The 27,792-nt window shown below is 44.8% G+C and overlaps 1 protein-coding gene across 1 annotated transcript in view; it reads left to right on the forward strand.

Annotated features, from left to right (window-relative positions):
- The window catches only part of MTMR7 (myotubularin related protein 7), a 108,149-nt gene that overhangs the window by 60,244 nt on the left and 20,113 nt on the right, over positions 1 to 27,792 (forward strand). The window contains exons 5-7 of the mRNA XM_045997241.1: positions 2,451 to 2,579; positions 9,012 to 9,146; positions 18,801 to 18,933. Of these exons, the coding sequence (XP_045853197.1) occupies positions 2,451 to 2,579; positions 9,012 to 9,146; positions 18,801 to 18,933 (397 nt within the window). The remainder of the gene's footprint in view (positions 1 to 2,450; positions 2,580 to 9,011; positions 9,147 to 18,800; positions 18,934 to 27,792) is intronic.

Consider the following 27,792-nt stretch of genomic DNA (forward strand, 5'->3'; position numbering starts at 1 on the left):
AGCATCGTTGGGTTCCTGCAGGGAGCCCATGACTGCTGTGTGAGCCTGACTACTGTTGACGGGGTTGAGGTGTTGAGCTCTTGGACCTTGCTCATGCCAACCTAAAAGGTCTACATTTTCCTGCACAGTTGGAGGCGGAGAGCCCTGGTATTCTTAGAGAGTGGGAAAACCTTCCCTGCTCTCCTGGGGAAGGAGGACCCAGAGTGGATGGCAGTCAGGTCCTCAAGTAGGATGGGGCCAGGAGTGTTAAGGGGAGTGGGCTCTGAGTGTTTCCCTTTCTCTCTGCCCCATACTGGGTATGGAGCCCATAAAGTTTACAGTGTGAGACAAGCTGAGCATTGTTTGGCCTTGGGAGGCCATAAGAGGAACTGGCAGGAGCTTTCCAGTTCCTAACTCACCTCTTTTATTTAGAAGGGCTGTATGTAAGTCAGGTTGAGAAAGCTCACCTATTACTTTCTTCTTTTATTTCATCATAAATAATATTGCAGTTTGTTAGTGTTGTTTTAATGAAGACAGTAGGGGATTCCCACCTTACCGAAAACTTCCCAGTTTCCTTTTTAAAAATGTTATTTTAAGAAAGTGTTGTAAGCCTGGTGCAATGACTACATGTCTCTTGAACCTCGGAGAAGCAGGTGTGGTCTGTGTCGTAATGTTCTAGCTGACTGATGGAAGAGAAGTTCAGGCACCAGATCTGCATGGGGGAAGAAGGTGCGGTGTCTTGTGGTCGTCATTCCAGTCAAGCTCTCTGGGTCCAGCTAGGCTGGGCCGTCTGTTCTCAGTACAAGGTTTTCCCCCAGAGTATCCATGTTCCTAGACTGGGATTTCCATCAGAGTGTCAGAGCCAGAAGCTGGAAATTTTTGAAGTCTTTGCTAATCTTCCCTAAAATGTCTTTGGCTCATTGCTGAAATTACACGTTGAGCCCGAGAACATCACTTTTGTGGCCTTTTTATCTCCTGCTTGATGTTGTTCACCAGTCTGGTAACCAAGACGGTAGATGGAGGCAAGGGAGGGGAAAGGCATCCTCACAGGTCAGTTGTCAGAAGCTGTGGTGCAGAGGCTGGGCTCTTCCTTGGGGTGGGTTTTCGTTTCCTCCTGTTCCATCTTTCCAGAGGGGTAGGTGAGAGCAGAGGTGGACAGATTTCATGCAGCTAACAGATTGCCCTGTCACTGCTGCTCCTGGAGGACTCCTCTTGAAATGGCCAAGAAGAAGCTTGACTTCTGGGAAAGAGAGGGCTACTTGGGAGGAACCCAGGAATAGCTATCTGAGCGATCTTCACATCACAAAGAGATTGATTGGCTGATGTCAGAACGAAATGCAGGCCTAGCAACGTGTCAGTGATTACCGTTGCCCCCACTCACATTTCTGTCAGATGCACTGGTTTATAAAGTGCTTTGTCATGGGTGGTATCTGATTTGACCCTTCCCTCAACCCTATGGGATATTATTTCTGTGTTTTATCAGTGTTAGAGGTCAGCATAGTGTGACTCTCTGAAAGTCATGAAGTTGGCAAAGCAGAGCCATGTTCTATACTGCTGATGCCTGATTAAATCACAAGACCATTCCAAGGCTCTGGAGTTTCCACTGTGGGAATCACTGCTGGCGACGCACAGAAAGAGTAAAATAATTTCTTACCGTTTGGTGGAAGAAACAAAAATAAAGCTGTTCTATTGTGTGGTACCAAGACAGATCTAGAAACTTACCCGAGTTGGAAGCCCAGAGGGTAGCTTCTTGAAGGTGGCAGAGTTGGGTTATCTCTTGAGGAATGGAAGGGATTTGGGACGATTCGGGAAGAAGGGGGTGGGGAGTACCCAGTGAGGGCATGGGCTTTGTCTTGGGCACATGGCTGGTGCTTACCCCCTACCGGTGGGCTGTCTTTCACTCAAAACAGGCTGGTCAATTTTTTTCAGCTATAAGATGCTGAATTACGATTTCTTCCTTTTTGATGAAAGAAACGCTCCCCCTCACTTCTTGCCCCTCACAGTGCCCTCAGAAGGGACCCATGCACCAGGACAGGTTGCTAAAGAGTGTTTGCTTCCCTTTGATGTCATAGGATCCACAAGTCTTCCTTTCTCTGAGGTGGCCGTTGGTTTCTTCAAAATAGCCTTCCCTGTAACTTGGTTAAGAAAACTTGAACGGGGGCACCCAGGTGGCTCAGTCAGTTGAGTGTCTGCCTTCAGCTCCGATCATGATCTCAGGGTCCTGGGATCGGTCCCCGCATCGCACTCCTTGCTTGGTGGGGAGTCTGCTTCCTCCTCTGACCCTCCCCACTGTTGCTTTTGCTCTCTCTCTCTCACTTGCTCACTCTCAAATAAATAAACAAAAACGTAAAAAAAAAAAAAAAAAGAAATTGTAAATGTGCAACTTATAAGTATGATAAATGGAATTTCTTGTGACAGTTCACAAAGCATTACGAGATGGCCTCAAAATCCCCATGTGTTTCCTGTGACAGGTTTGTGATTCTTACCCTACTGAACTGTATGTTCCCAAATCGGCCACGGCACACATCATTGTGGGGAGTTCCAAATTCCGGAGCAGACGGCGATTTCCTGCCCTTTCTTACTACTATAAAGATAACCACGTAAGTCTCAAGGCATGCTTTTGTTTTATGCTTTGCTTTTCTTGTTTTATCATAAACAGGCATTTTCTAGCAGCCTTCTGCTCTGTGTGTGTGTGTGTTTGAATTCTTAAAGGTATGTGGATATTGTTGAGTGTGGTATTACACAACTCTGCTTAAACTCTTACCTCAGGTAGAAGTTGACCTTTCATGTTATTTGATAATAAAGTGATGGGATACTGTCAGAAAATACCTAAAGCTAATCATCTAAGTGAATGTCTGTCCTTTTTTAAGTATCCGTCCTTTTCACCTTGGGAAGCTCTGTGCTCATTTAAACAGTGCTAGGTATCCTTTGAAATGCCTGTTTTAGAAAAGTTTCCAGAATCCATGGCACCTTCCTTTTTTTTTTTTTTTTTTTTTAATGGCACACTCTTTTGAACATCCTCAGTATAAGAAATCTTTGTTTATGGAGAGTGGGTTTTATTTTTCGAATATTACTTATAAGGGGCACCTGGGTGGCTCCGTTGGTGAAGCATCTGATTCTTGATCTCAGCTCAGGTCTTGTTCTCAGAGTCATGTGTTCAAGCCCCATGCTGGGTTCCATAATGGGTATGGAGCATACTCAGAATTATTTATAAAAAATAAAGGACTGGATTTGTCTGCAACTAACACAGCTTCAAGTAACCGTGTCTTAAATAGGATAGAATTTTATTTTCTCTCATCTCACATAAAAACTCCAAATGTGGGCCGTCCAGGCCTGGAGTCTGTTGTCCATTACTCAGTCCTCAGAGACCTGAGCTCCTGCACCTTTCTGCTCTGCCTTCCCTTGTCTTTGGTCCTCTTCAAGAGGTATAGCAGATGACTTTGGTACTGGCCAGCACTTCCAGAGAGCAGCAGGGGGATGGGGGGCTCACGGGCCCTCACGGCTTTCTGAGGAAGCCTCTGAAAACTGCCACGAGACACTTCTGCTCACATCCTGTTTGGTCACAACTGCACAGGGCAGGTGAGAAAATACACTTCTCCTGGGTAACTGTGTAAATAACTAAAAATTGTGGTTCCATGTCTGGGAAGGACAAGAAAACATTTGGGGGGGGGAGCCAAGAATGGGTCTTTGCCACCCACTTCAGAAGTCATTTGACTTTAGCCGGGCGAAAAGTTGGGTTTAAAATCTAGATGATAGAGTTTTGGATTCAAAGGCAAATTGATAGCCATGAACAGTTGCAGCAGATGGGTGCGAGTGTGAATGCACACACGTGTCCCTGCAGGCGAGGGCATAGGCTCGGGTCTGTGCCTGATTCTAGGAGAGGTTTCCAGAGATACCTTGAACAATGCCATCTGTACCAAGTAGGCTTACAGCCTTCTGTGCTATGTGATTGGCGGCAGATATTCATTGAGCAGTGTAAGTTCCATTAATTGAAAGCATATAAATTGTCTTACTTTTAGTTCCATTCACTGGGGTCTAAAAATGGCAAGCGTATTATTAACGTTCTGTATTACCTGACTCCAGCTATATTTCAGCCTGCACAGAGCCGGAGCAGTGGTGAAAGAATGATGTGCATTTCCTTTAGAAAAAAAAAAAAAAAAAAAGTGGCGCGAATAGGAAATTTCATGACATCGTATTTGAAATTAGGATGCCGGCAGCACTGACAAGTTCATTCATTGATAAAGAAGTAAGAGAGGGAGGATCTTTTGTTCTTTCATTGTTGTTTAAGAGGTGAAGGTGGGCTGCGTATTGTGAGCCTAGGGTCTGTCTTACTTCTCTTCCTTCTGTTCCGATGTTCTTGAGAAAAGAGACTCTTATCTTGGTCAGTGTGAGTATTGCCAAGGCCAAGTGTGGGGTGTCTCAGAACAGGAAGGAAGTGTTGGCAGAAAGACCCCAGAAGCTCTTCTCCTGCTGGCCTCAGCTTCTCCTTGTTCCATTCCTGCTCTTGGGTGTCACTCTTGACTTGATCTCCAGGCTTGAAAATGAATCATGCAGACCTCAGGGATGGTGGGAAATAATCTATTTCCTGTAGTTAGAACTTTCAGGAGGACAATGCCTCGTGCTTAGTTCTTCTTACAAAGTACAAAATAGAGATGTGTTTCTGAGCGTTCCTCGGTGAACCAGTCACCCCAGGGAAACAGTCCGTGTGCCATGTGCCCGCACATGCTGACCCCCTCCCCCCAACCCCCAGGAACTAAACTCTGTCCTACGCACAGCAGAATGATTCGTTTTGTGTTTTATAACAACATTTAGGTCTCAGTATCAAGGTTCATGATTTAAATGCTTCTGATGCAGCTGGGCATTTTTATCAAGGGAAAGAGAGACGAAGGTGGACTTCTGTGGTTAAACGGTTGATGCGTGACATAACAAAGCAGCTGTTCGTGCTGTCATTGCTCCGGAAAACTCATATACAAACCAGGCAGTCTTCCATAAGAAAGTAAACAGATAGAAAAAAAGAAAGTAAACAGGTGGATTATGTAAATTTGCTGACCTTTCTTTCTTCCCTTTTGTGATTTTAGACATTTTAGGCTTAAGACTATGTGTCACTCACCCAATAAAACTTAATGCATGTGAATAAGGTGAATAAGAAAATCATATCTTTTAGTTCCTCACATATCCTTCTGTTACTTAAGGGCCCCTTTTGCGGGTGAGGTGGCTTGGCTCATGTGTGGTAGCGAGATCCATGTTAGATTACGACCTGAAATGCACATCATTGCTTGAGTGAGAAGTCCTGGGGAGAATCCTTTGATATACATGTCCCTGCTGAGGGAACACCATTCCTTTCGGATCAACTTTCATGATACATGGTGTTGTAATCCCTTCCTAGTCACTTGTCGGTGAGATGAGGATTCCTGCCCTAGGGTTCCAGGGGAGGCTGCTCACATGACACCTGACACTGGGCAGAAGCAGTTGTCAGCGGTCTGAGTTGTGTGGACTCACTTTCCAGGGAAGGAGTGCACGGCATACCATGCAGGGCACCCCCGGGGTGGCACTCAGGCATAGGGGTGAACCAGCAGGGACTGGGGGACTTTCTAGTGATGGCAGGTTCCTAGGGGAGGAAGTGATTGGCTTGTTGAATTCCATGGGCTGGCAGGGCACTGAAAGCCTCTATTCAGAAATGAGTAGGAGCTGTCTCAGGTCCGCAGGGAAGGTTAGCCAGGGGCTTTCTCCATAGGAGCAGGGGATAGAGAGGGCACTTGCTGTTGGTTAGTTGAGACCCTCCCAATTTTACCAGTGTTGGAGGCAGCCCAGAATAAAAATTATAGGCCTTGAAGTGCACAGGGTTATATAGAGCCATCCAGACTCCCTTTGGATAGCAAACTACCAGCAGCTTTGTAGGTAACAGAGATGAGTAAGTTGTAAATGTCACTTACATTTGGAAGCCTGCGTGTTTTTGCTATTTACCAGCCCTTATGACTGCCATATACTTTCTCCTTTTGTCTTAATGTTTCCATTGTTTTTAAGAAAGTAGTTTTGCTTTAAATGGTTCATAGCACAATCTCCCAAATTCACAGTATAAGTCTTTGGGAAACCGAACTCTGTAAGACTTCCAAAGAGGGATTTCCCTTAAGAAAAATACAGACCTTTCTCTTTCTTTTATAATTAATGTTTATTGAAACTCACTATGTGTTAGGTACAGTTCTAGGAAAATTATAAACCTTATCACAGTCTATAGTTTTGAGGTTATTATCCTCATATTGTAGACGAGAAAACCAAAGTTCAAAGACAATAGGTCAGTTACCCAAGATCATACCCCAGGGGAGAGCGAACTGTGGATTGAAAACCAGACATTCATGGATGCCACATCTTAATTCTCTCTGACTTATTTCTGCTTCCTGACCTATTTCTGTACGTGGGTGCTGTATTATTTCAATTAGGAATCCAGGATCAGAAAATGTTACACCTGGATGAAATTTCTGGCTTCCCTAATTATGAGCTGAGTGACATTGAGGAAGTTAACTTCCCCTCCCTGTGCCTTGGTTGCCTCATTTATAAAATGGAGCAAATGATAGATCTTCCCGGGTATGGTAATTGAGAAGATTGAATAAAAATAATGCAAGGTTTTTATAATAGTGCTCACCACATAGTCAGCATTCAAAAAATGTTGGATATTTTAATTACGAGTAGCGTGTAAATGAGGGTCTTTCATGACTGTTTACCATGGAAGACCTTCCCTCTGCTCTCAGGTGACAGAAATCAGTGAGAAAGGCTGCCAGGTTAGGGTGACATTCTCTCCACAGCGGGACTGGCTGGGGTACATTGAAGGTGAGCAGACATGCCTCGAGGCTACTCACAGCCCCCGCACAAAATTGGTAACTCTATGTTAGCCCCAAGGCAATGAAGAATTCCCGGTGAAGTGTATCTAGAGGTTATGAAGAAAATATAGCTACAAAAATATTGAAAGTAGTTGGTTTAATCTATTTGGTTTAGTTTATTGACCACATTTCTTCGTGGAACTATTCTGACTTAACCCCTCACTTAAGACTAGCTGCTCTTGTCCTGCAGGTGATTACTGATGGCCGGTGTCACTCTCTGGCTTTACATTCGAGTCCCAACACTCCAGGGACTTCAGGTGTCTTGTGTGCATTCTCAAATTCTCACCCTGTAAATGCATTTCCTTCCCGTTTAAGTCTTCTGATAGTCCAAAAAATTACCCAGTGGCAACCGCCTTAACTAGTATCTCTTCAACCCCTGAAGTTTCAGGTAGAACCGGCTCAGAGCTGTTCTCTCAGCGGCCAGAATTCCCTCCGGGCAGGGGGCAGGGCCTGAAGAAACAGAACCCGCAGGTGAAGCACTGAGAAGCCCTCTGGGGCGGTTTACTTTCTACCCATTGAAGCTGCCTGCGGTCCCCCCTCCGGAACGTCCCTCTTGCGGATGTCCTCATCCGGGTTCAGGCCCTCCAGCCCCTTTCTCCTCCAGGCCGCAGTTGCACTTCTGCCAATAATTTAAGAATTCCCACAGCTCTGGAGCAACTCTGCTGCCTCTTTGCTTTGCCTGCCACTCTCCCATGGACGTCCCTCCTGGACTCTGAAAACCTGGCTGCAGGGCCCAGAGTTTTGTTTTGTTGTTGTTGTTTTTAAAGATTTATTTATTTGGGGGAGGGCAGGGGGAGAGAGAGTATGAGTGGGTGGGGAGGGGCAGAGGAAGAGGTCCCATGCAGACCCCTTGGTGAGTGTGGAGCCTGACCCGGGGCTCGATCCCACAACCCTGAGACCATGACCTGAGCTGAAGCCAAGAGTCGGACCCTTAACCGACTGAGGCAACCAGGCGTCCCAGAGCTCTTGGCCGACCTCAGTGATTGCCCTCGCTGTCACGGAGCCGTACTGGAACTCTCTGGCAGGGGCCCAGTTACGCGTCCAGCTGCTCCGTGGTTCTCGGACTTGCCAGCGGGTCCTAAGCTGAAGGATGGTCGTTAGCGAGAGACATTCCCACCTCCACGGAGGAGCACCAACACTTCCTATCTTTGGAGGAAACCCAAACCGGAGCTGAGTTGTCCCGGGTTGAACTTACGGGACAGTTAAGCTGTGCTTGGACTCAGAGCTGGGTTGTCCCTTCCTGGAGCGAAGCCAGCAGGCTCTGCCACCCCCAGGTTCAGTGAGTTTGCCCTGCGTCGCCTGCCTGCCTGAGCCGGAGGCCTCTCTTCCTCACAGAGCCCTGCCCCCTCTGCCCTCTCTCCAGTGGACTCACAGCCTCAGTGCAGATTCTTGGCAAGACTCTTTCCTTTAGTGTTAACTTTGAAGTCCCTAAAAAGTACTTTCCCACAGAAGTGCAAGTTCCCGAGCTGCAAGGAGGTATCCATACTCTGCTCTTAGTACGACAGGGAAAGGTTGGTGCTGTTGTAGGTGTTGTCTGTCAGCACAGCCGACCAGCGAGATTGCAGGATAGAACGCAGACTGATGGCGGAGGAACCCCTGTTCCTGGGCGGCCTGGGGCTGTGCCTGCTGTCCTGGGGGCAGAGGGAGCCGTAGCCTGGCCTCTCGTCACAGCCGGCACTTCCCCAGTTAGGATTAGAACTGGTTTTTAGCATTTGTAATGTTTCCAAATGAGCCGGTAAAAACTGAAGGAAAGCATTACACAATAACTTTTTTTTTTTTTTTTTACTAGTCTTGCTATTAGCAGGTATCCTGTAAATCGTAGGAGAACAGTTATTTGCTTTATATTTCTCCCTTCAACGGAAAATGAAATAATACCAGCAAAAGGGAAAGTAGGCTACTTTAATGGCTTTATATTCCATGACTTAAATCCTATCTAAACATCCAAATTCACTCCTGATTTCTTCCTTGGAGAAACTTAGCACTGCTTGCCCTGGTGGTTTGTTTCTCTGGCCTGAATTAGAAAGACACCAAGCTCGATTTTTGGAAGGCATGAAGATGCTTCTACAAGGCGGTGGGGGGTGTCGGGGAACCAGGGGGTCGTTGTTGGGGACAGGGTCTCGAGGTGTCGGTGGGAGCTGACGCTGCTGTGTCCCGCAGGCCTCCATCTGCCGGAGCAGCCAGCCCCTGTCCGGCTTCAGTGCCCGGTGCCTCGAGGACGAGCAGATGCTCCAGGCCGTCAGGAAAGCCAATCCGGGGAGCGACTTCATTTACGTCGTGGACACGCGGCCTAAAGTAAGTGTTGCCGTTCCCTGCATGTCTTTGCAGCCCGGCAGCAGGAACCTGGAGTGGACTGTCGTCCCCGCTCTGGGTGCCTCGTCGGCCAAGGGGCTGCTCCTCTTTATATAGTTAGGATGGGGCTATCCTGCTCAGCGAGTGTTTCTCCGTGGGTGCTTGTGTTTGCACCTGCAAGTTTCCAGGGGGTGTCTTAGGCTCCTCTCACATCAGGTCCTTTGGAGAGTTTCCCTGCTCCTAGCATTGTGCCGGGTACACAGTCCACACAGCGGAAGAGTGTGGTTTGATCTTCAGCTTGCTCTCCTAAATACACCAAATTATTTCTTGGTCTGTTTCTAAAATGACCTTTTCTGCTCTGACAGTAAGAAATTACTGAGGCGCTCCCATACTTCGGTGTTTGTGAGGCGTTCAGCTACACCATTTCAGATTCAACTTGCAGAGATCTGGATCTGTGACTCAGGAAGATTACAATATACAGTGTCAAGTAAAAACACAATCACAAAACAATATGTCAAATAAAACTCCTGGCATAGAAGTTTCTGTTAAAAAAAAAAAAAAGCTGGAAGGATAAATACCAACCTGTTAAAATTCCGTGGAGAAGGGAAAATTTAGAGAGGTAGAGAACTTTCTACATGTCTCATTTGAAAACAGTATTTTAACTGTGCATGTATTCATATACTGATTTTATAATTTAGTAGAACAGTCCATAGGAAATAATAGATCTAGTTGTCAAGGGGTAAGCCAAGTCTGTTGTGCCGGGTATCTCCCATCCTGACTTCCATTTTTTTAGATGACCGTTAGTGTTAGGTCTAATTTAATTTCCTATTCCACTGTTCAGACCCACTTGTTTGTAGATCAGTTAACAAAACGAAGCCTTGGGGGGATGGGCCAGTGAATACGTAGAAACCCAATCACCTACCAGTGCAGGGCATCGGTAAGACAAAATGAGAGAACAAAGCCAGATGGCTGTATTCAACATCTCTGGCATGATAATTGCTTGCGAATGATGAAGACAGGCCTGGACCTCTGCCTGAAGAAAGGGAGAAGTACGTGTGGCACATCTTCCCGAAACATGGGCATGGAATAGGGCTCAAGGTCTAGTGAGCCACAAGAGAGAATCAGAAAATACGTATAATGTCATCCCATTTATGTAATAACATTATAAAAATTATATAGTACTCTATGCATTGAAAGAATCTGGGGGTGGGGGGGTGTATGCCAAGCCACTAACAGTGGTTTTTCCCGTGGGGTAAAAGGAGGATTTTAAGAAATTCTTTATTTTATAATAATTACAGTCCAAAAATTTTTTTAATCAGGAAAAGGTTCAAAGAGCATGAGGACCTTAAATTCTAAACATAGTTACCACATAGCCAACAAGTCTACTCCTAACTTGAGAGAAACAAAAACATATGTCCACCCAAAACTGATCTGTGAACTATTTCTTCATAGTTAATAATAATTGAAAAGTAGAGACAACCACATGGCCATCCACTGAGAATGAATTAATAAGAAGTGGTATATCCATTCAGTGGAATATTATTTGGCTATAAAAAGGAAAGCAGTACTTCCTATACCACAACACAGATGGACCTTGAGAACATTACCCTGAGGGAAAGAGCCCCGTCACAGGGGCCCATGCCTCGTATGAGTCCGTTTATGTGAAATGTCCAGAACAGATGGATCCATAGAGACAGAAGGTAGGCTGGTGGTTGCCTTGGGCTAAGAGGACTGACTGGAGGAAGTGGAAGTGACAGCTAATGGGTGAGGGTTTCATTTGGGGGGAATTAAAGTGTTCTAGAAATAGAATGTGGTGATCGTTACACAACTCCATAAATACATCAAACACCACTGAATCGTGCACTTTGAGCGGATGAATTGTGCGGCCTGTGAGTTATGTGTCAACGAAGCTATTTTTAAAAAGAGCATAAGGATACAAGAAGCATCAGAACAGGAAGCAGGAAGTACGACCAACAGCCGCAATCACTAAAAAATATACACGGACGTTAAGGATACCTAACTATAGACATAGTCTGTACTCATGGGCCATATGAGAATTGAGAATTGGATATTATCCATTAGGTAGGCCCTCAGACCCTGGCAGTTTTCAATGCTTCTCTAAGCCTCGTTTGATCAAATACTGTGATTCACGGCCTGGTTCCCATAATGTGATGTTTTCCTAGTGTAAGATCAGCACCCTAGTCATACTCTCGACCTCCAGCTGTCCTGTGCTCCTGACGGCAGTGCAGCTGTGGGATACCTGTGGGCGGGGAGGCGGCGAAGGCCTCCTTCCCAGATACCAGATCAGCAACTCCGTCCCAAGATCAATGATAAAACCCATGTTACAGCTAAAGCCCATTTTAGCCGATGACACGTGGAGGATTCTCTTCCTTTTAAGTAATGTGAAAACAAAACACACTGGTAAGAATCTCGAACTGGAAAACAAAACAAAAACAAAACAAAGTTGCTCTGCTGGCAGATTTTCACTTGAAAGCCACCAGGAGCCCTCTGACTTGACCGTTCTCTTTGGGTGTGGGCTTTTCTCTCTGGCTGATCGCGCTGCCACTCCTCCCTTCTAAGCTCAACTGTTTTCTGTCCTCTTTATTGTACCTTTCACGTAAGTAAAGTGCAGCTGTTTGGACTTTCCTCATGACCCAAGGGGAATTGAGTAATGCCTGCGTCTTAGGCGCATACCGGAGCCCAGGAAAAGGAAAAGATGAGCAGGGCTTTCTTGAATTGGGGTGCCCTTCTCCTGTCCTGCGTTCCCAGATTTAAATAAAGCCGGACAGATGCCCCTACTCATTGCAGGGCTGGTGATCCAAGTGTGTCCTATACCACATAAACCTTCTGGAAAATGTGGCAGCTGTTGAGCCAGGCGTATTCCGGATTTAAAATGAATTAATCCAGAGGATTTGATTTGAAGGGTATATTTAGCACGCACGAAGCGTGTTTACTTGTGGCGATAAGAAGTTTGATGCTGATCCATTAAAGAAAACTGGTGTCTCCTCCAAGTGCCCCATTGCTGTATTTGCTTACTCAGCCACACACTCCGCAGGAGTTCTGAACTGTCTGCTTAGGCCTCTCGTTCTTTTCAAGAACAAGTCTGTTGACTTTTGGTTCCTGAGTGTTAGGCTTCCTTGGTAGCCGGGGACGGAGCCCATGCTTGCTATAGGTGGTGGGAGTGGGCACTGGGGCCCTGCCCCCAGTTTGCTCTCTGGTTTCATTAAAAAGAGAAAGGCCTGGGTGGCTCAGTTGATAAGCTTCTGCCTTCAGCTCCGGTCATGATCCCAACATCCTGGGATCGAGCCCCACATTGGGCTCTCTGCTCAGTGGGAAGCCTGCTTCTCCCTCTCCCACTCTCCCTACTTGTGTTCCCTCTCTCACTGTGTCTCTCTCTATCAAATAAATAAATAAGACATTTAAAAAAAGAGAGAGAGAGGGAGAGAGAAGGGATCAGGAGGCATCTGGATCATTCCTGCCCTGAGAGCAAGGCTCGCCCCACACGCTGCCTGTTGAGATGAAAGCCTCCTGAATTGCTTGTTGACACTAAAATCTTGGGAGACAGAGGTGGTGAGGTCCCGGCATGTATTGAATATCTGCTCAAAAACAACTCTGCACTTGAGGGCATATATTCCTCCTGGGATTTGGTGTCTTAAGAAGATAGGAAACCGGGGCACCAGTTGGCTCAGTGGGTTAAGCCTCTGCATTCAGCTCAGGTCATGATCTCAGGGTCCTGGGATCGAGCCCCGCATCAGGTTCCCTGCTCAGCAGGGAGCCTGCTTCCCCCTCTCTCTGCCTGCCTCTCTGTCTACTTGTGATCTCTTCTCTCTTTCTCTGTGTTAAATAAATAAATAAACTCTTAAAAAAAAAAGATAGGAAACCATATGGATGCAGTAGATGTTGAATTGTAAAATGAGAGGAGCTCAATTTTCTGTCAACCTTGTCGATGACTTCTTGTTACTTTTAGTCGGGGACTCTGCTGAGCTTATAAAAATGCTCATTTAATTCTTACAGTAATCCTGAAAATGAGATGTTATCTTTTTATGGATAGGGCTTAGATTTCAAGAGGTTAAGTATAAATCTGCCCAAGGTCGCACAGTTGAGGACAGAGCCCGCGTGCCGGTGCAGGCTCACCTGTGGCCGAAGCCTGGGCTCCGCCCTTGGGGCCGTGATACCCTTCACCGCAGTGTCCAGGGGAGCCTTGCGTCCACCTCAGCCTCAGCAGGGCCGCCACCTCCGAGCACATCCTAGTGAAACTGGAGACACAGAGCTGAGGAACCTCCCAGAAGCTCATCCAGAATCAGGCCAAGGCCAGAGGGGCCAGAAGGGCTCTGGGCTGGGCTCTGCCACTAGCACCCTGGGAGGGAGCCCCGAGCGGTGCTGAGAAGGTGGTAGGATTGGCGGCCGCCTGCCTCCGCTGATGCTCAGCCTTTTGTCCTTGCTGCTTCCCCCAAAGACGGCTTTGTGGTTATGGTTTCTAATTGCTCCCTGTAAGCAGGTTTTTAGTTGCATTATGGGATGCTGGCTGTTTTTATGTTTCTCTGGGAGCAGTAATGAGGTGGTTTCTACTCACCAAGTCCTGTGGGGGGTGGGGGCAGGGTCTGAGAGAATCCGTCGTAAAGATTGGGGCACCTGAAAGGGAGAACCTAGGACCTGTGTCCCATCCTTCCTGAGGGCCACCGTGCTGCGGTGAGCAGGGGGAAAGGGAATTGGAGAACAGCAGGGTTCAGAGACGTGGCGTGGTCTGCACCCCTGTTGGGTAGTGCAAGGATGGAGGGATTTCCCATGGGTCAAGTGCACACTGAGGAAGAAAGTGCACAGGAGCCATCTTGCTAGTGTCCCTCCGAAGAGGACTTGTCCCCTAGCAGTCCCCAGCTGCATGTGACTGCGGGGTGTTTGCTGGGGAGGCAAGTTGAGGGGATTAGAAGAGGCTGAAGCCAGGGGGATCTCCCATGTCAGTGACCTACATACCTCGTATCTTCACGAGCCCACACGCAGGCCCTAGGAGAAGCAGCATTTGGACGCTTGCAGCGAGAGGGCAGTGATGGCCGGCAGGTGTGTCCAGAAAAGCAGTGACATCAGTAGAGAAAGAATTGTGGTGTTGCCAGGTTCATAAAGAGATGGTTACCCCTGTCCCTCCTCTGTACCTACCTTCCCCACACCCCGTCCAAAGCAGATAGGGCTGAGAAGAAAGAGGAACGGGAATGGAGTCAGAGAGCAGACCCACACCCGTCCCCATAGTCTGTATAAGGGAAAGAGATCATTTTAAATGGAGCTGGATGGTGATTTTTCTCTCTGAGTATAAGCCAAAGGCTATTCATTCTGTCTAAGATGCCCTCCAGGGTAGGACAGAAGGATTTCACTAGCAGAGTTGTCCACGGTAGTTGCGAGAAAGCAAGCCTTCTCATATTTTCATGTTATGTCACAAGTTCAGGCCCTTCCTCTCACCGTTTAGAGATGGAGGGAGGGAAAGGAGCGTCATGTGATGCTCGCTGCTAGGCTGGGGCCCGGGCCTCCTCCTGCCAAGATAACTTTTGTTCTCATTTCCCAACCCTGTCAGATCAGCTCCTGTCATTACGCAGGTACAGAATGTGCTCTGCTGAAATCGGAGACGGAGGGCTAAGAGAGTTGTAGTCTTCAGAGTGACCAGGCTGGCCGTTGAGTTGATGTCAGGATTATCGTTGGCGAAGTTCTCCTGGTTTTGGTGTGTCTGACGGATGGATTGATTGATGGTCCCAGGAAGAATCTGATTCTGTTTCTTAACAGTCTTGGCCCGTTCACCTCTCCCCTTCACTGTGACATTCAGTCCTTTGTTCGGCCAGTCAGCCCGTCAGTAAATCTTCCCTGAGTCCCGCTGTGTGCCAGGTGGAGGCGTCTGGCCACACGCCGGCTCTGCAGGCTCCCCACGGAGACTGCGTCCTCCACCCCAGCCCAGCGGGTCTTCTCCGCTATCTACACGACATCCTAAAATGTTCCAACAAACCTGCCCAGAATCCTTCAGCTGCTCTCGGCCGCCATTAGCCTTCTGAATCGGCCTCTCCGTAGAGGACTCGAAAAAATTTTTAACCTCCTCTCTCGCTCCTGCCATCATCCATGAACCATTGACTCTGGTCAGCTCTGGTCGGCTCACGGATACCCATGTGCCCCTTGATTTCGTGTCCCACCTCTTCTGGAATGCCTTCCCCTTTGTCTCCATTTCCCAGATGACTAAGTCCATGTCAAGGCTTTTTGCTTTCATGAGACGGGATCCCCGTTCCCCTAGGCCACATGGTACTGATCCCCATTTGAACTCCTGTCACTCTCCCAGCCTCTGCCGGTCACTCAGCTCCTGCCCAGTCCTGGCCGGTCGAGTCCATTATTGTCTGTGTGCTTTCCCTGCCACACTCACAAGTGTATGGTGGCAGGAACAGCTTCTTATTCATTTTTTTGTTCTGTTCAGCATCTGACACACTGTGTTCATTAAGAGTTTGTGGAGGGGCACCTGGGCTCAGTCAGTTAAGTGTCTGCCTTCAGCGTGGGTCATGACCTCAGGGTCCTGGGATGTGGCCCCATGTTGGGTCCCTGCTCAGTGGGGAGCCTGCTTCTCTCTCTGCCTCTGCCTCTGTTTATGCTGTCTCTCTCTTTCTCTCTCTCTCAAATTAAAAATAAAGGGTTTGTGGAGAAATGAGTGGGTTCTTTTTATTTCACTGATAGACTTTTCTGCCCCCAAAGATGCTGAGATTATCAAATAGTGGAGTGATCTTGGGTAAGAAAACAGGGCATTTTTTCTCAGCAATACGTGTCATTTGTCTGTTGTGTTCCTTACACAAAAATTGAAGCTGGAATGCAGTTTCCTCCACTGTTTTACTTTGAGAATTTTTTGGAATTGAGCTGAATAGCTTTTCCTTCGCTCATGAGCTGGAGTTCTCAGCCAAAGGCACAGGGGACAAATTAGACTTATTCTAATACTGTTTGATTTATACAAGGCAGACTCTACCTGGAAATTTATAAAATAGGTCCAGGATAGCTTCTTGAATTTTTATTAATCCTAAAACCATACTTCCTGCTCTGAATGTTCAGCATTTGCTACACTATCCTAATAAGTCCCCAGTGAAATCTGTGGAAACCTTGACTAAGTATACTTTGGATGATAGTTTAAATATCGCCATCTTCTGTTCATTATGAGAAGTACCAGTGACTTTCAAGAAGCCATCTTGTGTTGCTCCTTTGCTTTGAAAGACTATCAACAAATTATCCCAGGTCACAGGGACTCAACTGTGTAAAAATATGAACAGAGTTCTAATTATACATTCAAAGGATAGTACTAATGGTATTTGGGGTTTTATTTACGACACTATTTAAAAAAGGTATCTCTGCAGTATGTGGTAGGGAGGCCTAATTTGAATTATTTAAGATACAGAAGAAATATAAGGCTCATGTGGCATCAGGATTCTTGAAAGTAATCTATTAATTGTTTTATTTTATAAAGTTTGTTGTAAAGGATAGGGCAGCAGCTTTGGAAAATAATCATGCAAAGGAGTGATTTTTTTTTTTTTTAAGATTTTATTTATTTATTTGACAGAGATCACAAGTAGGCAGAGAGGCAGGCAGAGAGAGAGAGGGAAGCAGGCTCCCTGTTGAGCAGAGAGCTTGACACGGGGCTCGATCCCAAGACTCTGGGATCATGACCTGAGCCAAACACAGAGGCTTAACCCACTGAGCCACCCAGGAGCCCCAGGAGTGATTTTTTTTTTAACAGTACATTTCAAAAGAATCATGCCTATAGGTAATTTTAGAAAAAATTTCCCCTTAAATTTCAAGATTTTAAAGCATAAACATGACTTGTCTTCAAAATAACATCATTTTTGTATACATATATTTTTCTTTCTTGAGGAAGGCCAAACCCTTTATTCTCAGAGCATGCCCAGGAGAAAGGTGGCAATCACTGGAAACAGTGTCTTGGGCTGATGTCACAGGCACTAAATCGTGAGCGGGACGGCTATGGAGAAGGGAGGTGTCCACCAGCCCCAGCACTGAGTGGTACCGCTTGCCCTCTGCTGTTTCATTTTTCACTTCTAATACCTGTTATGTCTATTATTTAAATTACAAACCTAATACATCTTGGTAACAAAGAATACAAAGGCATCAAAAGTAGTATTTGTAGTGTCTCCTGGTGCTTATCATCTCAGTGTTTCTGCTCTAACTGCTGCCATGTTGGTGTCCATGTCCATAGGTTTTTTTGTTGTTGTTTTGGGGTTTTTTTGGTGTTTGTACTTTTACTCTGCTTAATCAAACGTGTATAAACATATCTCTACTTTGTTTTATAAGGAATGAGATTACTGAATGAATATTATTCTTTAGGTTACTCTTTTCACTTAATGATGTCATGGGCCAATTCCAAATCAGTCTGTCTGTCTCTATGTCTGTCTCTCTCTTTTTTTTTTTCTCTTTCTAAAATCCATGTCTTTTTGTCTCTGTAGAAGTTCATGATGTGAATATACCATAATTTATCTACCTGTTGCCCTGTTGAGATATTCATAGGTTTTCAGGTTTTTACTATTACAAAGTTTTAATAAACATCCTTGGACATCTGTCTTTATGTGCTGGTAGTTTTAATTGTGTAAAGTAAAGATCTGTGCCAAAAAATATTTATGTTTTTAACTGAGCTTAGTTTTTAGCTTTTTTTAAACTTGGCATTTTGAAAAGTATTTGTTAATTTGTGAAATGGATATATTTTTTCTGGCGGGGAGTGCCTGGTGTCAGTTCTCTGCCTGGGAGAACCCGCCTGCCTTTTGTGGACAGAAGAAGAACATGGTCAGGGACTAGCACTTTCTCGGATGTGACCACCTGCTTAGCCAAACAGCAAGGATAGAATTGAGCAGTGATACATCCATTCCAGAAATGTATATATTTCCCAGCTATGGCAGGACTTGTCCCCTTCCTGGTTTTAGTTACATAGGATGGGGGCAGAGGTTTGCATTTAACAAAATTCTTCAAAGTCCCTTACCTTTAGCCCAGTTTGTACTGGGAAATCCTCACCAAATACAGCACTGTGGTGATGAAAGTGGCCCAGAAGCCCTCCTAGCAGGTCTCTAGATTGAAATTAAGAGCCTGGAGAAAATGGCTCTGGAGATAGTTCTACATGCACTCACCATTTTAGTCCGTGACTCCTGCTCAAGGTTTAATTGGGGGATTCTTGTAGGCAAATTATGATCATACCACAATTCCTATTGGACCATGAGTTTATTGGCAATATAATACTGGAAGATACAATTTAAGTTACAGAGCTTTGGACTGCCAGCTGTATCTGCTGACATTCTTCTGCCAACCTACAGGTTATAACATTTGGTTAAGTGAGGGCAATTTAGCTCTATCACAGAATTTTGTATGCAATTTGTCATCTCTGGTGGAACCTCGTAAGGGCTCTCCAGAAGAGTTTATCTGTAGAACGCTTTCCCGCTAAGAAAGTGTTCCTCACACCAACACGTTTATGTTGTGGAATATAAGCTCAGCATATGTGCCTGGAATCACTTAGGTCAGCAGAATGTTCCAGTGATTTCAAGCATGTTGTGTTTCCGCACACCATTTTGAATGCTCTTATCACTGTCAGTGAGATGTTCTGATTGTTTTGTGCGCTGAATATCATTGGTGACTGCTCTGTTTTGCTGACCACCGCAGCTCAATGCGATGGCAAATCGTGCTGCAGGGAAAGGCTATGAGAATGAAGACAACTACTCCAATATCAAGTTTCAGTTTATCGGGATAGAGAACATCCATGTCATGAGGAGCAGTCTGCAGAAAATGCTGGAAGGTAAGCCATTTCCTTACGCACAGCATTAAAAAAAATACAGTGAAAGCTTGTAATGTCAAGCAGAATAAGAAAGTCTTTTGTTTTTTAAGTTGTTTGCACAATGATGCTGTTTATATAGGTGGGATAAGTTGAGAAGAGAATATCGTATTGCAAGGACTACTTAAACATTTAAGCTTTTCTCTTATTTTTTCTAAGTCTCACGGGGAAATGGTTTTTCATTTGGTTAGCAGAGTCAGGCACTGTCCAGTGTACAATAAAAGTGCACAGAAGTATTTTTTCTTTCTCCCTCATGATATTAGTTTAACCCACATTCAAAGCCATTTAGATTAAGCAGTCCTGCATTTAAAGCAATAACTAGCTCTGTTCATGTGTGGACATGAGTTGTATAAAATGAATCCGAATGGACGAATGGCCATTAGAAGGGAGGGTGTTGGAGGTGCTGGAGGGCCTTGAGCAGCACATTCCTGATTTCCATTCTCCTTCCTGGATTCCCTGGGTCAGCTCTCTTGCTCTGAAGCCCAGCAGTCACCTTCACTGGGCTGTTACCTGCCATAAAACAATCTAATCATTTCTCAAGGGCAGCAACTACTGCAGTGTGTCTGCACATACATCCCTTCCCCGCTTGGCGTTCTCTACCCCAACCCCCCACACCCACCCCAGCCCCTCACACCACAGGTCACAGCCACTCGGGCTTATGGGGGAGGAAATGACAAAGATGGATTATGTGATGTACAAGAGCCATTCTTGTGGCCAAACCAGCCATAAGCTGATTGGCAGAAATTCTGCATTTCAAGCAAAACCGGCCTCCTTTACTGCTTATGCGCCATGGGATTGTAAAGGCGTGCAAGGAGGAATGTGTTGCCACAGTCCACAACTTCTGGCTCTAGTGGGAACCGCAGAGAAAGGGGCCCTTTGCTTTGTACCTTGGGATCCTGGAGAGGCTGCGAACGCTGTGCTCGCTATTGGGGGGAAGACCCTGGAAATGTGGAGCTGCGTGTGAGGACAGTGGGCTGCCTGAACGGGAAACTTGGGGTGGAATGGAGGAGGACAAAGAAAGTGCTGAATTCCTTTTTTCTAGGGGTACACATTTGCTCTCAGTTGGTATGTAGTTCTCTGCTTCATAGGAAGGACAGGGGGTAGTGAGAGCCTGCCAGTGGGGCTGGAGGGCCTTGAGCAACACATTCCTGATTTCCATTCTCCTTCCTGGATTCCCTGGGTCAGCTCTCTTGCTTTGAAGCCCAGCAGTCACCTTCACTGGGCTGTTACCTGCCATAAAACGAGAAGCTTGGACTAATAATTTCTCCGGGTCCTTCCAGCTGTGTCGGGTCTGTGACTCTACAATTTGCTGCCCCTGGTTGCAAATATTTGAATCTTGGACATTTGAATGATTAGATAAAATCTCATCCTAAACCTGAAAAAAAAAAAAATCACCACCCCAGAGAATCTCCACCTTATTTTCACATATCATCTGCCATGTCTCAGACCACTGTAACAATACTGTGGGCATGATTTTTGAGCCTTTTTTTTTTTTTTTAAGGTTTTATTTGAGAGAAAGAGAGACACAGAGCATGAGCAGGGGGAGGGGCAGAGGGAGAGGGAAAAATACTTCTGGTGAGAGGGGAGCTGGACACCAGACATGGGGCTTGATCCCAGGACCCTGAGATCATGACCTGAGCTGAAGGCAGACCCTTAACAGACTGAGCCACCCAGGAGCCCTGATTATTTGAGCTTTTTAAACTTCTGGAGATAATCATGGGCAGCATGGTTGTCCTTGCTGTAAGTTGTGCTTTTTAGGTCTCAAAAAATAGGATTAGTTTTGTATTGTTATTAAAAGTGTAGTCTGACATTAGTATGAACTGGTGTGCATCACTGCCAGAATCATCAAAAAGCATCTAGGGTGATATGCTTCATATTTTTCATTTAGTGATTTTGTAAGCGGACTTCTGACAACACACGTTTTCTTCAATGCACAAGCTTAGGAGTTTTTATAACCTATCCCTCTGACTTTAGTTTTGGAACTAGCACTTATCTGGTCTTCTATCTGTGGTCTGACTCTCCTTCTAAAGGACAGCAAACTGACCAAGTCCTGTAGTGCAGTCCCTGTTACGCGAGGGATCACGGTAATTGGACATCACTTTCCAGCCCTCTGTCAGTGCAGTAAGCAAGGACAACCTTCTGGATGCCTTTCAGGGAACTTGACCAATGTTTGACTATCTGTTTTTACCAAGTAAATTATAAACCACTTGTGGAGGCTCAGCTGATGAAGTGATGCAATCAGTCCCCCCTTCTAGGGATTTTCCTGCTTCCAACAGCCGTCCTTGGCATCAAAGAGATTGGAAGATTTGTGCTTGCTGGTGACTTGGTAGGAAGAGCGCTAGTACATTTTTACTCATGGTTATTATTGTCTTTGATTTTTTTTTACCACTGTTAATTAATATTACCAGAATAGATTTTGAATAACAGAAGAGAAAAAATTGTTTGCATTCTGGCAATGTCTGTGAGCAAGAACTGCAGGATATTTCATCAGAAACTGAAATTTAGGACCAAGTTCACATCCAATATAGGTCCTTTTATAGAGCTCAGTTAATTTTAACTTTGATTTATAAGTCTTAAAACAAACTGTGTTGCAGTATTCATACCTCCCAATGAGATAGTAATGGCGCCTTCCACTTATGTAGCAATTTTTTAATTGATTGTTTTCTACAAGGCTTTCCTTTTTGATCATATAATGTTTTTCCCTCAAATAATAAAAGGATGCCCTATATTTTCTTTTTTTATTGGAACAGTCAATAAGAAAGCCCATATTTCTCTCCATGTGGACCTCTCTTTACATGTTATTCACAACATGGCAGGTTATTTTTTCAAAGCATAAGTCTCCAGTTCTAGAATCTAGTATATTACATTAAAAAAAAAAAATATATATATATATATATATTTTTTTTTTCTTTCCTTAAGTGGACTCCACACTGGAGCCCAATGCAGGGCTTGAACTCATGACTCTGAGATCAAGATCTGAGCTGACTTCAAGAGTTGGACACTTAACCGACTGAGCCACCCAGACGTCCCACATTTAAAAATATTTTTATATTACATATTTAAATTAATTTAAAACATGCATTTCCCAGGATCTCATAACAAAGCAGGATTTGAGCCTAGTACTTTCTATCATGTTAGAGCACTCTTCACTGATTTGTGGGTACGGTGTTAGGCCCATGGTAACCACCCCACATAGTAATGGTGTTATAGCATCTGTGGTGTGATTACTATGTACTGGACACTCTTAATTTTCTCAGGTATATTTATTCAGTGGTCCTTGTGGCAGTCTTGTTAGAGCTATTCTCTTTTTTTTTTTTTTTAAGATTTTATTTATTTATTTGACAGAGAGAAATCACAAGAGAGGCAGGCAGAGAGAGAGGAAGGGAAGCAGGCTCTCCGCTGAGCAGAGAGCCCGATGTGGGACTCGATCCCAGGACCCTGAGACCATGACCTGAGCTGAAGGCAGCGGCTTAACCCACTGAGGCACCCAGGCGCCCCTCTCTTTTTTTTTTTTTTTAGGGCAATTAGCCAACATGTAGTACTTCATGATGTAGTATTCAATGATTCATTAGTTTTGGATAAGACACAGTGCTCATTAGATCATGTGCCCTCCTTAATACCCATCACCCAGTTACCCCATTCTCCACCCCTCCCCTTCCACAACCCTCAGTTTGTTTCCCAGAGTCCAGTTTCTCATGGTTTGTCTCCCTCTCTGATTTCTTCCCACTGTTTTCCCTCCCTTCCCCTATGATCCTCTGCACTATTTCTTATATTCCACATGAGTGAAACCATAATTGTCTTTCTCTGACTGACTTATTTCATTCAGTATAATTCCCCCCAGTTCCATCCATGTTGATGTAATGATGGTCGGTATTTATCCTTTCTGACGGCCGAGTCATACTCCATTGTATATATGGACCACATCTTCTTTACCCATTTGTCTGTTGAAGGACATCTCGGCTCCTTCCACAGTTTGGCTATTGTGGACATTGCTGCTATGAACATTGGGGTGGAGGTGCCCCTTCTTTTCACTACATCTGTATCTTTGGGGCAAATCCCCAGCAGTGCAATTTCTGGGTCGTAGGGTGAGCTCTATTTTTAACTTCTTGAGGAAACTCTGTACCATTTTGCAGAATGGCTTCATTTTAAAGAGGAGGAAATTGAGGTCAGAGGCTAAGGAACTCACGCAAGCTCACAGCAGTAGATGACAGAATGAAGATTCTCACCTGATGAGTATGGGTCCAGATGCCACACTCTTAACCACTTGGCTTTACGGCCTCTCTAGGTAGTCGGTTGGGTAGAAAGTGTCCTGGCCTAAGAGTCCAAAGATCTGGGTTTGGGTTCTTGCTTTATAGTCTCCGAATAAACTTGAACAAACCTCATTTCCTGTATTTGTAAAAGAACGTTAACAATGTATCATCTCTAACTTACCGATTTATTGAAAAAGTTTCTTGCAAACTATGAAGTGCTTTCTTACCAGTGTAAGGTCTGTTATGCTTTCTCTTGAGAGGCAATACTTCACTTGGAAGTAAGTACTGAGTAAATGGGTAAGTTAGCGGACTACAGATTAATTCAGTCAGCCAGACTTTTTATAGGTAACTTTTTTCTCAGTTTCTTTAGTCAAGAGACACGGAGTCTCTCTCACAATTTCAGGATAGCACGATTTCAGAGGCATGGAAGTGCTTGCCTTATGTTATGGTCAATGTCCACTCAGCAAAAGCCCATCAAAAATAATTTAATAAACCACCTGTCAGGCCTTGTGGATGTTTTCTCAGCAAATTATTTCACAGAGATACAAACCTTAGCCCCATGGCAGTTCATATGGGAATAGGTCCAGAGCACGGGAAGAAAGGCCCGTGTCCGTTCCGCGATTTGGGCAACACTACAGTGAAGAGCTGCTTGAAAGGGGGGCCAGACTGTGTGCAATTTAAGACTAGAATCTTTTTAGCAGGCGCCAAAGTGTAACTGCACTTGTCATATCTCCTGGAACTGTGGGCATTGATGGGAGAACGTTTTGTGGCAAAATCACCTGGCCCCAGAGATCATATCTGAGCTGCACTTCTGTGTGAAGGTTCTAAGGCCAATTATTCAGAGGCGTCATCAGGTGTAGAAAGGACGGGTGAAAGCAGAGAATTTTGAATATGTCATGGGAGGCGGCGGGTATTATGGTCTCCGACTAACTGCTCTGGTCTCCCTCCCAAGTTGCTTTGGGCACACCAAGGTCTAGAAAGGAACAGTCCCTAACACACCCAGCTCTGAGTGTTCCATGAAACACTTATTTCTGCTCAGAGTCAAGGCTGTGGTTATCAGTTAAAATGTCCCCTTTGGGGCGACTGGGTGGCTCAGTGGTTTAAGCCTCTGCCTTCGGCTCAGGTCATGATCTCAGGGTCCTGGGATAGAGTCCCGCATCGGGCTCTCTGCTCAGCAGGGAGCCTGCTTCCTCCTCTCTCTCTCTGCCGCCTCTCTGCCTACTTGTGATCTCTCTCTGTCAAATAAATAAATAAAATCTTTAAAAAAAAAATGTCCCCTTTGTTGGAGACTTTCTTGCTCACTTCATGTCTTTCTGAGGTGATGGCTAATTGAGCCCAGAAGAAACGGAACACTTCAACTCTCTACAGATATTCGGATTTAAGTTTTTCATTTTAAAGTATTTCCTATTACATTGCCTACAAGTTGATGGAGTTCTACGAGATATGAGCTAATAAAAGGCTATAAAGCTCATCTTTTTTTTCTGTTCTCTATGTTTGGACTTTTTACCACTATTAATTTCCTCAATTACTAACCCATTAGATGAGACAGCCAGCAAGACCTGGCTGAAAAATCTGGTTATTATCCTTCAAAATTTAGCAACAAAGCATGGTTTTCCACACAGAAAACCCAATTTCCCATTAAAATGGGACTAGATAGCTTCAGTCCAAGGTTTTTCAGAAAGCCTTCCACATGACCAACAGACCTGTCCTGTCAGGCTTTACTCGTTATCAATTCATGGTCACTTGGAGGAAAGAAACGGATCAAGAGCATGTACCTTGCTCTCTGTGGTGTTGCAAGAGGATGTAGAATGTGGCCGATGAGAGCTAGGTGGTATCAGCTAATCTGGACAAGCATATCCTAAGCATTAAGGCACAGAGGAAAGAGCATTGCCCCTTGGGGACATATGGGCTGTAGACTGGACTCCAGTTCAATAATTTACTGACTGTGTAACTATGGATGATAACTTGGTAAACTTTAACACCTGTCCAATCTGCAAATTGGGAGTAACTAATACCCTGTATGGTAGAGAATGTATGTCGAGTAGCAGGCACAATCCCTGTTTAGAGTAAGTACGATGTTAAGTCGGGGCCCCTGAAGTTCTCCCAGACATTCCTCTGTACATCAGATAGTTACTGAGGGTTTTCTACATGCTGGGCATTGGGTAGAAAAATTCATTTATTAATACAAAATGAAGTATTGATTTTGATGGAGGACACAGATTGTGGGCAGGGGAAAAGATGATGCTTGCTTGTTACTGAGGTCTCTCCCGGGGTCTGGCAGCTGGTCGAATGTTTTAACTGGGCGTCAAAGCCAAAGACTTCATCTCTGGGTGACATTATCAAAGAGAGGTAAACAAAGTGATTTAATGAGAGAATTGTGGCTATTTTCATCCTAATTATGCTGTCCCTTGGTGTTCACTGAGATAATTCAAAGATTAATTTCACCCTCAGAATTTATTTTGTTAATCATGATGGCTAGTTTTTGGGTATCGAGGGCATTTACAAAAGGAATGCTTGCAGAAGACAGTGCCTCCCATGCAACTAAAGATAGACAGGACTAATTTTAGTGACAAGGCGAGCTGTTTTTCCATAAGGCTGTAGTTGGGATTTGGCAATTCAGTATTTGGTTGCCAGTGACGGTAAGGTTTGGGATTTGGTGAGAACGTTGGTCCCGGCAGCTTTCTCAGCGGGTGTGATGAGCCCCCCACTTGCTACCACCATCTTCATCTTATATGATTCCTGAGCTTTCTCTCCAGGGCCTGCCACTAATACTTTCTATCCACCCGGACTTCCTAGCCTCTCAGCACTTTCTCCCAGTCTAGCCTTCTCTATTTTCACTTAAGTTTCCTATTTAGACTTTAAGCCTTACCTTCAGTTAACTTCCTGTTCATCCTGGCTCAATTGGCATAGTGACTTAATTATTCTCTCTTTGTAGTGGAAAAAGATATGGAAATTGGAGTCAAGGGAGTTAGATTCCGATCACAGTGTCCTTACTGGGCTGCTAGCATCTGAACCTGTTCCTCTTCTGTAAGTTGAGAAAATCAGACCTACTGTAGATGGGAGGTTGTGTCAGTTCATTGAGAGGAAACCAAGCCCCAAGCCTTATAGACAGTAGATGTAATATAAATGGGCACATATATAGTTTCTATTTGCCACAAGTGGTGTTTTTAGACACAAATTCACATGCAAAGCTCATAAATGCTGAGGGCGTTCTTTTGTGAACCTGCTGCTAGATTTCCTTTAGGACAATGGTAATTAGTATTACTGGAATGTATGTGTGTACATGCTTTCATGTTTATTAGCAGCTGGACACACACACACACCCTTATGCATATGAGTACTTGTGTATACTATTCTCAATGCTACGAACACTAGCAGTGCTAACACAGGTATAAAGAATTTAGGCTTGGTTGCACCTTACCAATTTATATGCTCACCAAATTCCTTAAAAGAAAACAAGGCTGTTGGGTTTCATGGCACTATTGTATAGTGGTTCCAGAAAACAGCACTCATGCCCAAGGCTGGAGTCGTTTTAAAGAATAATCACTCATCTTGTTGATGTCCTGTGAAGACGCTAAAATGCAAAGCTCTCCATTATATAGAGTTCTCTATTTAAAAAGGCCCATGCTGCTTGGCCTGGGGAGGGAGGAGCATACCACTAACATTAATAAATTGAATACAGTCTGTGCAGAGCTCCGAAGTTTATTCTGTGTCACCGTGGTGGGCTCTGAGTAGAAGGCAAACCATAAAACAAGCTTAACCAAACATTTCCATGTCAAGAGTCCATCATAAAATCCTCTTTGAATGGGTTCACCTGCTAGGATGTTCAGTGAAGGGAGATTATTATCCTTTTACCAGTTCTTTGAAGATCATTTCATTGGACTTGGTGTTTTGACTCCAAAATGGGAAAGGGGCAAATCAACACATTAACAGAACTCGGGTGGCTGGCAGGCTGGTCATTAAGGGAGGGCCACGAACTCTTCAGCTTTAGGTTTTAGGAGACAAGAAATAGTGATCTCCTGGGGTTCAGATGGAGACCGTCTTTGCATTCTCCCGGCTCCCACCCAGCAACTGTACATGGGGAAATGAGATTGGTGTTAGTAACTTTCTTAAAGATCATCATCCAAGGCTTATTTTCTTCCAAGTAAATTTTTTATTTCCTCTTATTTCCTTATGTCCTATAATTACCTTTTCTTTTTTTTTTATTGTTATCCATATATGTTTATGGGATATGGTTGCTCTTTTACGTAAAACAAATATTGTTAGACCTGGGCATTAAACTCCCACTAAGTAAGTACGATTCTCTGTGGCATATGCCTCTGATGTCAGCTGAGATGAACTTCGTTCAGCAAAATGGTTTGTAAATATTGGTTTGGGTTTGGCAACAAGAGTGAACAAATCAGTATTTCTGCCTTATCCTGAGTTTATCCAAACAAACCCACCAGTTTTATATTTAAAAGTGCAGGCACTGATTGTTTGAGTCTCAAGTGTTCCCCCATCTGTCCGTGTGTATTAATCATCTGTAGAGCTGTTTGCTCTCACCCGGCCACTCAGCATTTGGCGGGAGAACACC

This window comes from Meles meles, chromosome 2 (genome assembly GCF_922984935.1).
Source record: "Meles meles chromosome 2, mMelMel3.1 paternal haplotype, whole genome shotgun sequence".
In the NCBI taxonomy this organism is placed as follows: domain Eukaryota; kingdom Metazoa; phylum Chordata; class Mammalia; order Carnivora; family Mustelidae; genus Meles; species Meles meles.